The 16,356-nt window shown below is 44.6% G+C and overlaps 1 protein-coding gene across 1 annotated transcript; it reads left to right on the top strand.

The window, feature by feature from the left end:
- Positions 1 to 8,323: 8,323 nt before the first annotated feature.
- LOC119317133 (lysine-rich arabinogalactan protein 19-like) lies at positions 8,324 to 9,751 on the top strand. Its single transcript, XM_037591534.1, has 2 exons — positions 8,324 to 9,039; positions 9,278 to 9,751. Exons 1-2 carry the CDS (start codon positions 8,600 to 8,602, stop codon positions 9,300 to 9,302), a joined length of 465 nt encoding a protein of 154 aa, XP_037447431.1. The 5' UTR covers positions 8,324 to 8,599; the 3' UTR covers positions 9,303 to 9,751.
- The last annotated feature ends 6,605 nt before the right edge of the window (positions 9,752 to 16,356 follow it).

The following is a 16,356-nucleotide window of genomic DNA, read 5'->3' as shown; positions in this document are numbered from 1 at the left end:
ACTCTAGTCATGTCTCCCTGCCACACACAAACTTGATGTGTGCCCTCTAACGTTCCGGTAGGCTATGCCCTATATCTTTGACTTGTACACACAAACAATTTCGATGACACTCTTCATCGATCTCGCACCCACCCACTTGATCCTCTCTTTGACTCTATCGATAGCTATGACCCCTCCCTCTCTTCTCGTGGATTGCCCGACCCTCTATGTATGATATGGATAGGCCTCCATTTCACACACATTGCATGCAAACTTTTGTTTGAGATGTCATCGACACATATTCCCACAAATAATTCACGAAATCAACCCCCCACCCCACCCGCACCCCAAAACAAAAAACACTCACGAACGCGGTTTGTATCTTTCACACACACCCCACATAGGTGGGGGACGTGCACGAAGAGAAGAGGTGCATGCACGGCGCACATACTCCCGTCTCTTTCCCAACCACACCCGCGCGGGTACATGGTGGAGCTCATTTCTGTATGAAAAAGGCAGCCCACGTGGTAATTTCGCACGTGTATTGGTTGTCCACTTGGTGGAGGGAGGATCGTCTACCACGGGTGAACAAACAAATTGCGACTTGACGTGTTATGTTAAAAAAATAGGCAAACCATGTGGGGCCTACCTTAGAGGCAAGGCTCTATACACTGGAGTATTTTTGATGTGTCCCGTCAACTCGCAGAACGAGGAGAAGCTTGCTTAGTACGCCGTCTCCCCCGCCCACGGGCGCGATGGCTCGCAGGATGAGGTGAAGCTTGCTTACCACGCCTTATGCCCGCTCCCTCGCCCACGCGCACGGTGGCTCGCAGCCCGAGGAGAAAATTTTACTACTCCCTCCGTTTACTCCTCGTCCCTACTACCTTGGTTATAGAGATTATACTATCATATTGTTTGGAATATATATGTCCTTTAGTAGATTTCAATATGAACTACTAGTACATACTCCAAACACTGATGTATATAGACGTATTTTAGAGTGTAGATTCACTCATTTTGCTCCGTATGTAGCACTCTCCCTCGCCCCTCGACCCTCGCCCACGTGGTGGACATGCAGCAATTCATTCGGTCTCATATAGCCAGAACGATATATACTGCACTACCATTATTGCTCGACTTCCCGAAGAGGCGAACAACCAATCGCAAGGTTAATATCTTGGAGATGCCAAGCGCAAGGTTATAGGAGAACGAGTAGTAGGTGCTGCGTCATTTATAAATAAAGCTTTTTTTCTTCAGTGGCACGTATGCAATATGATAGGTTCATATGGAGAGAAAAGGAAACCGCTCCACTATATACATAGTCAGGACGGGCCAACCTACACGGTTGCTTGCTGGGGTTGCTCTCTTCACACTCTCTCGCATAAAATGACTGTGGCCACATCTCTAACATCCCGGCGGATCACGTCCACTTGGGGAAGGGTGGATGCTTAGTGTAGATGCGGTGGCCGTCGCCGATAGCGAAAAACCACTGTCGGCACGTCTCGATCAGGAGTCCCCGCCGTTCTCTCTCACAAAGCCGGTGAGGTTGCCTTCGTCCCTTGCTCACTGCCGCGACATGGGCAGTTTCCGCCTCCCGCCGCCCTCCTCAAGGTTGAGCTACGTCCCTCAGGTACAACTCCCTTTACAGCCGGCTTGCACCACTGCTCCAGCTGCCCACATCACTCCCTGTGGATATTTCTCTACTTCTTTGCCCCGCACATACCTCTACTGGCTTCTATGTACTGTATTTGTGATGAGTTTATGTCTCATCAACTAGTCCCAGTAATCTTATTCTAATCACGCTTGTTCAATTTCTTTGCCACAAGGATGCTCATCTCAATTTTGGTGAAACTGCACAAAATGATCCGATGGTCAAAAGGTTGCAAACTTCATTTATTAGGAAGCTCGAACGTTGCCAGCAAATTGAAGCCTGGTCAGGGTTCACGGTTCAAGGGCTAGGGACTGCATGGATCGTTTTTTTCTTTAGCTGCCTCTGTTCCAAAATAAGTGTCAACTTTAGTAGTAGTACAACTTTGTACAAAAGTTTGCACAAAGTTGAGAAACTTATTTTGGAACGGAGGGAGTACATATTTGCTATGATCTGTCAATCATTGAGATGCAATAGCGTGCATGTTAGTCTCCTTTGTATTTGATGAAATGTTGCAACGGGCAACCTTGGACGCAAGATACAGGTAACAGAAGCTGGAAGCTTCATAGCATTGTACAAATTTATCTCGCTGATAAATTACAGTACGTACTATACTAGTACTTCCTCCGTTCCTAAATATAAGTCTTTGTAGATATTTCACCATGAACCACATGCAGATCACTGAGCCTGCGTGTTTTCACTGCTCTTGCACGCCTCCGCTGTAAGAATGGAGAAAATTGTAATCTAGTAGGTATACCTCCTTTCGCCGAAAGCGTGGGACATCCAGCAGTCCTACGACCTCAGTAATAAAGACCAATGAGCCATCAAATCACATAGACCCAGCAGTAAGTTGGACGGACGAAGCAACCATCACTCTTGTGCCAGTGAGAGGTCGCGTCCGCTCTGCCCGGGCATGAATGCGGCACCGATTCTTTGGAGCGGCGCTGACCGTTTCGGGCGGGAAGCGCGCGCGGGCGATGGAGGGGCTTTGGGTGGGCCAGGCTGGTCAGGAGCGGCCGTGGCAGCTGTCCGCATGTCCCTACCGGACACGCCCGGAAACGAGAGGATGCACCGACTCTCGCGGCTAAAATCGTACACTACACAACATCTCTCTGTAGGAGTAGGTCGATCTGTCGCTCTCTCTAATACACACATGGTGTTAAACACACACACACACACACACACACACACACACACACGCGCGCGCGCGCGCGCGCGCGTGCGCGCACGCACCTTGGTCCCGTTGCACCTTCTAACGTGACTTATTACACCTAGACGGAGGGAGTAGTAAGTATATGAGATACGGTGGCACACTGACTTAAGTCGAATACAAGTGCCCAAAATTTGTGTGCATGTTATAATAAGGATTCAGGAATGTATAAAAGGTTATTTCCCTCTCGTTGAACATAACGGGAGGGTTGTGTAGCTGGTTAGCTTGTTCGCTCATCAAACTTGAGGTCTCGGGTTCGATAACTACACTTGAGCATAATTTGTGCCAGGAGGATTCTTTGACTGGTCAAAATGTTTTCTAGTGTTTGCATGCTTCACACTCTCTCCAGTATATATATACACGCTGGAGCCTCAGCGCTTGTAGTTGCTCTCTTCACACTATCTCGCCCTCTCCCGCTGGAGCCTCAGCGCTTGTAGTTGCTCTCTTCACACTCTCTCGCCCTCTCCAGATCTAAACAAGACTTCGTTGGCCTCTCTCTCCCCTCACTACTGCTCAAAGAGCCGGCAGGATCCGTCCGCCGGGAAGGGAAGGAGGCTTAACGCTGTCGCCATCGGCGAGGGACTACCGGCGCAGCTGTTCACTTTCCACCCAGCGGCGGCGCGGGAGGGCCTCCGCCCCCTTCTTCTTCACCGCCGTCCCATCGCCCGCCGAACCACGCCCCAAGAACCTTAAGGTATAGTTTACTTACTCCACATGCATTGCTCTAGCTGCATGTATACCATGAATCTAGGACGCGGTTCAAAGAGGAAAGGAGTGGGAAAAGTTGTATATAGCATGAATCTCGGACATGGTTCAAAGAGGAAATGAAGGGGGAAAGTTGTATAGCATTAATCTAGGAAGTGGTTCAAAGAGGAAAGGAATGGGGGAAAGTTGTGGGGAAAGTTGTATCGCATAAATCTAGGACGTGGCTCAAAAAGGAAAGGAAGGGGCGAAAGTACTAGTTCAAAAAGGAAAGAAAGGGACAAGGCTGTAGAGTTTGAGCAGGACTAGATTTGCTGCGCTCACATAGGGAAAGGCGTCTGATAACAAAACTGGGACCAACACGGACTGACACGGAGTTTTTTTAGTCCCTACACCAAAAATGTCCCTGTAAACAAACACCCTCTAATAACGCCGTTGCAAAATTGATGCAATGCCACAGTTAAAAGCAAATTACATGTTTAACAAATTTTATTGTTAATATAATCTCTATGTTAATATTAATCAATGCCACCATTTGAGAAATGCTACTATCTTCCTTTATTTCCCATTTAGATAAGGTAGATGCTTCTTTTTGTTGGCTTCTGTGTCATCCATCGTTATTGACCACTAATTGTTTCCTTTGCACCTCTGTGTAAATAGGGTTATCTGCTTCACCTCGTTACCATTGTGACGTTTGTTGCACTGCACAAAACACTTTTGTTTTAAGAGTGTTTTGTGCAGTTCAACCAAAATGTCACACCGACAACGTTGCTTGATTGCTTGATCTTAGTGGAACTGCACAAGAGGAGATCTTACTTTCTATCCGTTAAGGCGAATTTGGTTCAGATCTTCTTCTTGTGAGTTGTTTGAATTCCGCATCATGAGAGGTTAGTACTAGCCTTCTTTCACATGATTCTGCAGTGTGCATTCATATGTTGTGCTACTTGTACGATAATGTTGCTTGATTTTAGTGAACTGCACAAATGGAGACAAGACTTCCAATCTGTATGTGCACCGTAATATCCCATTGAGGTAAGATAAGGATATTTCACAACGTCTGGCCTGTATTTTGCCACTTTCATTAGAAAATTAGGTTTAGTACTATACCTGTGCTCCTTAATTGACATGCCAAATCTTACATTTAAGGCGAAGCTTGTTTGTTATTGAACCAAGTGATGAAGGGGAAGAACAAGGGGAATAAAAACAAAAATCAACTCCCGGTGCTGTAATGAAGCACTCGAACTGTGATGGCACAAGTAATGATATAGTTTTGCATCTTAATTTATTGCTATGGCTGGAACGAGCAATTGTTTTGCCACTGATTTGATGCCACTCTTAATGTAATATTTATTATCTCTACTTGTGCAAACAGGGATCTTCTTTGAAGATACCATATATTTTAGTGGAACTGCACAAGAAGATGTTGGGAACATTAAACTAATCGAGGAGTATATAGTAAGCTTGGCCACCACCGTAGATGCTTCATCTGTATGCTCTACACAATAAGCCTCGTGACAAAGGTTGGTACTCGCCCACTGATTTCATCCATATGATTGAGCTTTGTCATATCTATTGGTGTTGTTCTACTGTTTAGATACTGTCATGAAAAAGTGGTATTGTCCTTGAGAAGTGCTTCACCTCTGCTGTTTTAAATATTTCCTTTCCTTTTTTCGAGCAAACAGTGATGCTAGCATTTAGTAGTCCTCTTGTCGTTGCACAACAGGATCATCTTCCTCTGAAGAAGAATATGGAGTACGTGAAGTGAGTAGTTCCGATTATGCCAGGATGAAGAATCCCTGTCTATCTTATCATCAGAAGGAGCAGTTGAAGGATGGTTACATTACTCCCCACAAGACCAAACTAACTTCAGCTCAGAAGGACTGACAAAATCTTCATTTTTGCTATTGTTCTAGGATTCTTTCTGGTGAGTTCCATTTTTCTAAAAGTGTGCTCTACATGGACCATGTATGTGCCTGTTGAAACTGTCAATTCATAGTACAGTTTGCTATATACTAATCACTTTTTTGTATTTGTGCAAACAGGGGTGCTCAGCTTGATTTCAATGGGAACTGCACAAAATGTTCATGAATACATCGAATCATTCATTTCCACCACAAGAAAGGAGGTGCCGATAAGTTCAAGGCGTTGCAACATATAAGAGCGAAATCATACAAGCTACGCGCAAATTTGGTTGATTTTGGTGGAACTGCACAAAAAGAACAACTGGTTTATTTAGCACGAGGTGACATGTCAATGTCCGAACTGATGGCAAATCCTGTCCATTCCACAATCGCAGGCATTTGATATTTTGGAATGGGACAACCTTGTCAAATTTTGCTCATTGATTTTAGCAAGACATGCGTTTGATATTTTCGAATGGGACGCCCTTTGCTGTCAGTAGCGTCGATCAATTTTTTCTTTATTCTTTAGTTGTGAAGTAAATATTGCCTCTGACATGTGAGTCGCTGAGATGCATAATCATCGATTGTTTTGAATGTTCTCTATGGATTGCCAGGCCTGTGTGTTTGATTGCAATGTACAGAAACGCTAAAAAGCTGCTCAAACTCTTTGTACTCCTTCTGTTCCTTTTTTACTTCGCACATTGTGTAAGTGCATACTTTTTTGTATAAGATTGGTCAAAGTAGAGATACTTTGACTGCAGACAAAACTTGTATGCAGACTAGAAAGGATCGGAGGGAGTACATGTGAAACTGCTGCAAACGAGGTGATCACCCTGGGAATAATGCTAGTACGTATTGTTTTGCATGTTCATCGAATGCTAGTGATACAGGAATTCGAACTAATCAAAATAAATTCATTCATACACGGTCGGATTTCATATAAACATGCCAGATTTCATTACATTTCAACTATAAAGGGGTGCGTTGGATGTATAATTAATTAACCGGCCTAGCTTGTTATAGCGATTAGGGCAACTAGGAGCCCAATGATCAGGATCACCACATGACAAACACCTTTCTTCTTGTCATTCTTCTTCTTGAAGTTCGTGTGTTGCACAACCTTGTTCTTCCCATCAAACTTTTCTTTACCATCAAACTTGCCCTTGTTCTTGAACTTGTGGGGCTGGAAGTTCTTCTGTACCATATTGGCACTAGATCCTCCCCCAATTCCTCAAGCATGTGTGTCCTTTGCTCTCGCCTTTTCTTCCACATCAAGAGTGCCAATGAGATCCACGAAGGAGGAAGCTTGGTGACGAATGAGGTATAATTAATTAACCGAAGCTACCCACCCGTGTCCCACTAAGCCGAATAGAAGCTTGAGTGACTTAACTGCAGGTGCAGTTGCGTAACTGACATGTGGCCTGTTGGGCCCACGTGTCAGTCAGCCAACTACACCAGCAGTTAAGTAGAAGCAGCGTTATTCCCCAACAGAACTCCCTGACTCCACGTCACCACCAAGAAGCTAACCGGCCGTTAATGGTCAACCCGCCTAGCTTGGCTTCAACAGGAGGGTAGCAGCGGTGGCCTTACTTGGACCCGAGCGGCGGCGACCTACCGTGTTATACTCTTCCTTGTTTTCTGTGTGGCGTGGCCTCGTTGGCAGCGGGGAGGGGCCTCGGCGGAGCCGGCGATGTCCTCTGTCTCATTGCCGGCGGGCGGTGCCTCAGCGGAGCGGTGGAAATCCTCCCCCGCGTTGCCGGCAGGGTGGGGCCTCGGCTAAGCTGGCGATGTCCTCTGCCTCGTTGTTGGCGCCGCGGGGCCACAGCGGAGCAAGGCCTCATCGACGCCAGCGGAGCGGGGACTCGTCGGAGCCGGCATTGTCCTCTGTCTCGTCCTCGGTCTCACCAAACAGCGCCTCGCCTGCTTCATCACCCTCTTTACTAGCCTCTTTGTAGGCGGCCGCAGCCTCCGCCACCCGCATGCGGTACCGCCAGCACTCGAGGTGGCCCTTGCGGGCGGAGCGGTACGAGTCGAGCAGCGCCTCCTACTCCGCCCGCTCCGCGGCGATCTGCTCCTCCGCGTGCAGGTGCTCCTGGAAGAGATGGTGGTTGTAGGCGGTGTCGGCCTACGCCTCACGGAACTTCTCCTGACGCATCTGCCTCACACTGTCCATATACTGGGCACGGGCCTCGCCGATGGTCATGGTGCAATGCACCGGCGAGGATGGCACGGAGGAGGGGGTTGGCGCTGGATCGTCGACTACCATGTTCTCCATTGGGACGTCATCGTCCTCCGGCTGCCTGCCGGCCAGCCGGTCGGCAGCAATGGCTGCCATCTCCTTGTGGTCCGTCGTCCGCCCGTCCCGAAGAGCATTGGAACGCGAGGAAGACATGGTGGGCAGTAGTGGTGTGGACAGGAGAAAGGGAACGGATGCGGATGACTGAGGCTATGGCCGGCGCAGCAGTTTATATAGCAATGGGGGGCGGGCGGAGGGACGGACGTGTGGCGCTGGAGTAGCAGCCTCGACAATCGCGTATCATTAATGTGGGCGGCAGATGGACGGACGGACGGCACTTGTGTCGTTTGAAGGCGGAGCAATCGCCTGCACCGGGAAGCGGGGCGGGCGGCGCTGACTGTTTTGGACGGAAAGCGCGCGCGGGCGAGATGACTTTACTTGGAGAGGATGACAATAAAGACCCATCAGGTCCATAGCCTCACGTACACAAATGCCTCCTTATTATATATATATATATATATATAGAGGACAGCACTACTCTAATCGCCGGATTAGAATAACTATTTGAATCACAGTCGCTGTATATATAGGACACGAGCAAGATTTTCCCGAGATCCAAAAGCTATCAGACAGCGATCTTCCCTGATCCCCCTCCACCTTCTCCGACTCGCTGCCCCACCCTTCTCCCGCAACCCCCGCGCCCCCAACCGGAATCCCGCCGGTGCCCGGCTAGTCTCCCCGGCGCGCCGGCGCCGCCCCGGACCTCGCCGGCACCCCGCGCGCCTCCTTCGCTGCCACCATCCAGTGAGTAGCCGCCACAACTACCGCCCCCGAGAGCGCCGGCACGCACGGATCCAGCCGGACCCGACCGGAGTGGGCCAGGGGTGCCCTTCGCGGGCGCTGTGTCGCCGCCGTTGACCGCCATGCCACTGCCGCCCCAAGTCCCCACCACACATTGCCACGCGCGGCGCCCCTCTGCCTCTTGTGCGTCACCGCGAGCCAGCCCCATGCCGACAACTAGGCATGACTCGGACCACGGTGTTCAGCTGCTAGCTCTAGAAGCGCCCTCAGGCACTGATCCTGTTCTTCCACACTACTGCTGCTGGTCACCCGCCCCAAACGCCGTCGAGCCAGCATCTCCTCCAAAAAATCTGATGGCGGAGGGCCCCTGCTCCTCAATGCCATGGCCGCCCTATCCGCTCGGCCCCTGGCAATCCTTGCCGCTGCCCCGCCACAGACGTCCACCCTATGGAGCTCCCTCCTCCACTGGTGTCCGGCTGCCTCCCTGTCCCTTGCCACATCTACGCATGGACCTCTACGAGGGGAGAGTTCATCATCTCAGGGCACCACATCAACACTCCAAGTTCGCATTCTTTCTCGATCTCTGTTTTCTGTTGTTCCCTACTGTTGTATTGTAACCAGATCAAGCATCGATTCCTTCCCCCGTCTAGTTCTGTGTTTCTAATTATTTTTCATGTGTGAAGTTCAACTATATCTACAGGCGCAGCCGACCCTGACGTGCTCCTGCATATTGATACTGTTGATGCTGTCAAAATTTCTCTTAACTGAACTTAACTCTTTTTACTGATTGAACTGTGCAGGAGATGTGTGGAGCGAGCACTGTGACAACGCAGTAAAGGAAAATAATGCATGCTTGTATGTCTGCGTCTTCAACGAGATTTGTTGTAAAAGTTTATTTTTTTTCCTTGTGCGTCAATTGAGCTAACTTTTAAGACGTTTAGAGGCTTCGTGAAATTCTACAAAAAGCTATACGCTGGCAGGTGTAAAGTTCTACCACGGCTATATGCTGGAAGCTGTGAAGTCCTAGCACGACTCTCCACCAAGTTCTAGTCGATTCAACGTCTACTCTTTCCGTTTTTCACTCTAGTGAGCATGAGATGCTGCTGATGCATGTGCTCTTCTACCTCGGAAAGAAGCTACTGCTGCTTCGGATTTGGGTGAACATCCGGTATGGAGATGTGTGTATGCTACGATGAGAAGATAAGGTATATGATTTTTTTATAGACAAAGGTGTGTGTATGCTACGATGAGAAGATAAGGTATTTTTTATAGAATCAACGTGTGGTGGAGAGACATGCACCGCTTTGTCACGAAACCATCAACCGGCTTATATATTGCTTAAATTATTATCACATATGTAATTAGAAGAGCAAGTACTTAGTTTTTCATGGTTTGATGCGTATATTTTGTAATTATTTTTCATTTACAAACCACTAACCATGTGTTCAATTTTTCTTTACTCTTTTGTGGAATGGTTTGATTTGTTTACATAAAAATATTGTTCGCATACTGAGAAAATTTAAATGCAAAAAGAAATCGAAAGTTGACACTCAAAACAATGTTCGTTAAATTCAAAATGAGCTCATGTATAAAAAATTGCATTTGGGAAATATCATCTATTGCTCTCGGATTTGTTTTTTTTAAGAAACAATGTCAAACTCATCATAAACTTGGAAGATAAACGATACCCTACATGGTTTACATGAAACAATCTTAGAACATTCACTAGGAACTAAACTTTGAAGTTTGACCATGAGAACACACATAGTACAGAGATGAAAAAAAAGAAAATTTAGAAAAAGAAAGATGGACTTTCACGTTTCTAAAAAAATCGTGTTCAAATTAAAGTAACATAGTAGTTCGATGTTTTAAAAAGGAATAAGATTTTCCACATCTCAACATTAAAACCAACATTTAAAAAAGTTTTTCTTTAAAAAACGTATTTCCTTGTTTTCAAAAAATACAAGAAGTTCAACTTAAAAAAAAGGAGCAGTTCAATGTTTATTGAGAATTAGGATTTTTGACATTACAAAAGAATCAAACCAAGAAGTCCAATTTTTAAAAAATCTCGCGGTCCCCGACGCATCTTCTGGCGTCCACCCATCCCGTTGTCGTGCTCCCCGGTGCGGCCCCCCTCCATCATCCCGCCAAGGCCATATCGCCACCATTTCACGCTCGTCGGTGCGGCATGACCCTCCATCCGTTGCCACGACACGCAGCTCCTGCTACTTCGCATCCTACAGGAGTAGGGGAGTCAGAGCCGCCACCAGATGTCGAATTTCTTCCTCCTCCTCACACATCTCTGGCCAACCTCTCCCCCATCTTCGTCTTCAACCAAAGATGACCTTCACTCTGCCCACGTGCTGAACTTCTTCCTTCTGCAGTTCCATCCTCCCGTCTCGGATGAAAAAACTACATTGCATAGTGGAGTAGAACCATCGATCGTGCCGTCTTGCTCCTGCTGCTTCGTTTGTTTGCTGTTGGTGCGCTTGAGTGCGAGAGATAGATTTCTGCGAGAGATTAGGCAGTGTTGCTGTCTTTATTTTTTTGTTTGAACTTGATGTTGTTCATCGTAAAAGAAATGATAAGATGTGCTTTTCCGGTCCCATGGAACATATCCCGTTACTTGAAGATGTTTTTTGAGAGTAATTCTTTGTTTGTTCATTAACAAAGCCACATATGTTCGATAAATCGATAGGAGGTTCTTTATACAGATGGTGTTCCTGTAGAAAAATCAAACTGACGTTTGAAAATGTGCAGCAAAAGTTCATGTCAAACTAACGGGGCGATTTAAACATTTATTCTTGAAAAAGTCGAGAAAATTGTACATGCTCTGTAGGTCAAAAGTTTAGCTTTAATTTATGTTTTGCGAAGGTCAAAATGTTGTGTTCGAGAAGGTCAAGTGTGTTATATCAATAAGTTCAAAATAAATTTAAACATGCAAGGAAACATGCAAGAAAACAAAAAGAAAGGGAGAAGTTCAATTTCTAAAGATGACGCGGTACACAACGTGTAAACCAATGTTGAAAGAAAACAAAAAGAAAAAGGAGAAGTTCAATTTGTAAAGATGACGCGGTACACAACGTGTGAACCAATGTTGAAAGAAAGGAGAAGTTCAATTTTTAAAGATGACATGGTTCGACGTGCTAAAAATGTTGAAAGAAATCAAAAAGAAAAAGCAGAAGTTCAATTTCTAAAGATGACGCAGTTTGATGTGCAAACCAATGCAAAAACACACACATAAAATGTTGTTTGGGTGTCTTAAAATATTTTTATTCATAAAATAGGAATAAATGAATAAAACCAGGAAGTCCATATTAAAAAGATGGAGAAGTTTGATGATTATAAAAAACTCAAATTTTCCTCGTTATTAAAGAAATGGAAACAAGAAGTTCACAAATAAAATAACAAGAAGTTCAACTTTTAAAAATACAGCGCTTCAAATTTCATAAAAAAGATTAAGAAAAAAACCAGGAAGTCCATATTAAAAAGATGAAGAAGTTTGATGATTATAGAAAACTCAAATTTTCCTCGTTATCAAAGAACTAAAACAAGAAGTTCAAAAAAAATAACAAGAAGTTTAACTTTTAAAAATAGAGCGCTTCAAAATTCATAAAAAAAAGATTAAGAAAATCAGATTAAAAATTCATAAAAAAGCTCACATATTTTCATGTAACCGAGAAAAGTTCATATTGATAACTGTGAGAAGTTCACGTACTACACGGTGTGCATTTTGTATTAAAAAGAATAAAAAGGCAAAGTCGAAAAAAAATTGTTGCTAGAAGTTCAAGTGCTTGGCCTGAGAAAGTTAAAAATTTCTTGTGAGAGAGGTTGAACAAAAATATGTGACGGAAGTTCAAGATGAAAACAGCGGGAAGTTTAACTACTACGTGAAATGCATTTCAGATAGGAATATAAGAAAAGAAAACTAAAAGCTTAAAAGATTTTTTGCAAGAAGTTCACGTGCTCCTCACAGTGAAGTTCAAGATCTCTAGTGTGAGACGTCCGACCTTCAATTACATGTAAAAAACAGGCAAAAAACGACGTTCTTTTTGCCATTTTAAAATCTGCTCTCAAACAACAAAAATCTGTAACGTCTGTCTACATGAAGAAGATGCTCCTATTCATAAGCTTCTCAACCGTATATTGTATGCTATATTCTGATGAATGGTCTAAAAAATTGTGTATACCATTAAAAACACATTTTTACGCATTAAAAAATATTTTGAAACATCGCGAGTATGAAAAGCTGATCAACATGGAAAAGTTGAGTGTTTTCGACAGCTTTCCATTGAAATATCATTTGCTCAATTCCGGTAAGTGGTTTGGGAGTTATTGATAAAAAACAGCACGTCAAAAACAGAGTGAAGTTCAGACAAAACATGCCCAAGAAGTTCAACCACTTCACGCAGTGCATTTCCATTCGTGATGAAGGCAGAAAACCATGATCTCGTCATTTTCTAATTTATTTCAAAATGGGAGGAATAGCATTTGTGTAAGTTCAAGTCATCGGTCGGAGAAAATTAAAAAATTTATTGTGAGAGAGGTTTGTACAAATCAAATATCATTTGTGTAACACTGACAAATGAATGAGAAAATTACAAACGAAAATACGTCACAGAAGTTCAACCTGAAAACAGCAGGAAGTTCGACTACTATAGTGAATGAATTTGAGATGAAAAACTTTTAAAATCATCGCGAGTATGAAAAAATTATTAACACGGGAAAGTTGCGTGTTTACATCAGCTTTCCATCGGTACATTACTTGCTTAATTCCGGTGAGTGTTCCGGTGAGTGGATGGAGAGATACGAGCAAAAAACATGTGAAAAACAGAGTGAAGTTCAGGTACACGCGACGAGAAGTTCAGGTTCTTCACGCAGTGCATTTTCGAAAAATCAGTTTCGCGATAGAGGCAGAACGAATGATCTCGCCATTTTGGAAATTACTTGAAAATGGTCCGGATTCAGAGAAAACCATCAACATGAGAAAGTTTCACATTTTCCGTAGCTTTTCAGCGGAATATTATTTTCCCCATTCCGATAAAGTTTGTAGAAATTACGGCAAAAATTCGTTTTTAACCATTTTCAAAACTGACATAAAACCGTAATGAATTAGGAGAAACAATATATACAAAAAAGTTTCGCATTTCTTCAAGCTTTCCAACGCCATATCATTCGCTGGATTTGGATGTACGGTTAAAAAATTAGCTCCATAATACGAACTCAGTGGAACTTGTACCGTTTTCTAAATTACTTTTAAATCATTCAAAATTAGAAAAAACTTTTAACATAAAAAAGTAGCGCATTTTCATAAGCTTTCCAACGCCATATTATTTGCCTCAATTGGATTAGCCGTTTAGAAATGGCGTTGAAAATACGAACTTGGGTATTCGGTTTGCGAAATTTTACGATTTTCCGAATTACTCTTTAACCGTAGGGAATTAGAGAAAACTTTCAACATGTGGAAGGAGCGGTTTTGTAGCAGATTTCCAACGCCATATTATTTGCCTCATTCCGATAAACGGTTTAAAAATGCGATCGAAAATATGATTCACATTTTTTATATGAAGAAAAAACGGTTTTCAAAGCTGCTCTTAAACCGCTTACATTTTGCCAAAAATTTAACTTGGGTCATGATACTGATGTGCATAGCTATCCAACGGTATATCGCAAGCCGCATTTGGACACCTTTTAGCTGAAGTTCAACCTAGTACTCGGGGAAGGTCAGGCGCGTTACTCGAGAAGTTCATGTTGTGATCAGAATATTATTCTGATCCCGTGATCAGAATAGTGTTTATGTATATATATATATATATATATATATATATATATATATATATATATATATATATATATATATATATATGTATAAAACTATACTCCCTCCGTCTAGGTGAATAAGTCGTATTAGAAGGTGCATCACGACCTAGGTGCAAGCAGATTGGTGGAAAAGAAGAATATTTCTCTCTTCTAAACACAACATTTAATCACAGCAGTTAAGAGGATGCCTTATTAGCTACCCATGCAGGCCATCGTAATTCATAGCATGCAAAGCGCTTTTATTTCTTGCCTAATAACCGCATGGACGTGCTGTATGCATTGGTCCTTGCCCGAGCAAAAAAAGGGAGGAAAGGGGTTTCCACGGGAGACAACGAGGCAGAGGTGGAAGCGCTCGCTGGAGTAATTTATTTTGCTTCCCCCTGGTTTCCTGACATCACGGTCCCACACCATTGTCAACCTATGTTGTAGTCAATAAACGAGAGAATTGCACAAGAAGCGGCCGACAGCTGGGACCAAGGAGCTCGAGCAGTATTTGTGTTTTTGAGGTGTGAGCACTACAGAGTTTTTCGATGTTTAACTCAGATATTAATTTTTCTCCTCTGAAAAACAACGAAAACATCGCTGCAGGTATTAAATGGGCGGGCTATGGCCCGTCTAGCCCAGGCCAGATATCCAGCCCAGATATTAATTTTTTTCAAGCTGAAAATGGATAGCCCAGCTATACTTTTTTTAGGAATACCCAGGCAAGGTCAAGTTGTTATTCTCCACCCCGCTGGGCTGCAAATCTTTCCTAGGAGGGATGCATTAGGCTTAAGAAGAAAATGGGCTTTAAGAAATAATAAATGGGATGTAATTATAAAAACTGTGCAATAACTATAAAAAATGCACCAAACACGTGATTACTTTATAAAATATTATTTTTGAATATTGAAAATTTTAATTTCATTAATTGTTGCGAGCGCAATGTTTCGTTGGATTTTTACGTAATATAAATTTATTTAATCTGACTAGAAATTTTGGATAAAAATTCTGTTTTGAACGGTTGGTTGAAATGGGCTGTACTTTTAACAAACTGTAAATGGGCTGTAGTAAATTCCATTAGAATTCAAAAATGGGCTAGACATTTTTACAAATCTCAAATAGGCTATAAGTTCTCTACCACACACTTCTGGCCTTACCAAGTTGACGCGTCCCCTAAAAAAATAGAGTTGATGCGTATGCAAGGCTTTATCAACTTATAGTCAACACACGGTTCTAGCAGCAGTGGCCGTTGGATGTCCATCCAACGGATGCCGTGCTTCTTCTTCAATCTCGGATATTCTAGCTTCACCAGCCCAAAAAATGATTCCTCCCCCTGACATCTGGGGCGCACCGTTTCGGAAGCTGACCTGTGGGCCTACTAAGTTGACGTACCAAGGGCTTTGTCAACTTAGTCAATATAAACGATTCTAGCTGCAGTGACCGTACGATGTCCATCCAACGGCCGTAGTGCTTCTTCAACCTCTAGTCTTCTTGCTCCAGCCGCCCAAAGCAGCGCCGGTTGTGCCGCCTGCTCCTGCCTCCCGTGGCCGGCTGTGCTGCCGCGGAGGCCTCACCGCCCCTACTATTCCCACCGCTGGCCAGGCCCTGCGGCGACGGCAGCCTCACACCTCAGCCGAACGAGTGAACCCTCATACTCCTCTTCGCGTGAGCATCCACTGTCGCGTCTTCACCGGCTCCGCGTCGTCCCCTTCCTAGGCCTCGCCGTCGTCCACCGCCCTGGTGCTCTCGGCGCGGCGTGGTCAACGTGGTCAAGGAATGACTTCCATCGGACGTGGACTGTACGTGGAGAGGCTGACAGCTGGGTCCACGTCGGCAGCAAGGAAGTGCCTCCTTATTACGCGGAAAATAATGATTCCTCCACCTGACAGCAGGGACCCACCGGACGGGCCACCGTATTTCGCGAAAAAATGTTTCCCCCCTGACTGCTGGGACCCACCAGCTACACCTTCGCACGCAAGGAAGTGCGTTCGGGCAAAAAAACGATTCGCCCCCTGACTGCTGGGACCCACCAGCTACATCTTCGCACGCAAGGAAGTGCGTCCGGGCAAAAAAAAAG

This window comes from Triticum dicoccoides, chromosome 6A (assembly GCF_002162155.2).
Source record: "Triticum dicoccoides isolate Atlit2015 ecotype Zavitan chromosome 6A, WEW_v2.0, whole genome shotgun sequence".
NCBI lineage: Eukaryota > Viridiplantae > Streptophyta > Magnoliopsida > Poales > Poaceae > Triticum > Triticum dicoccoides.
This window is presented reverse-complemented; position numbering and strand designations above follow the sequence as displayed.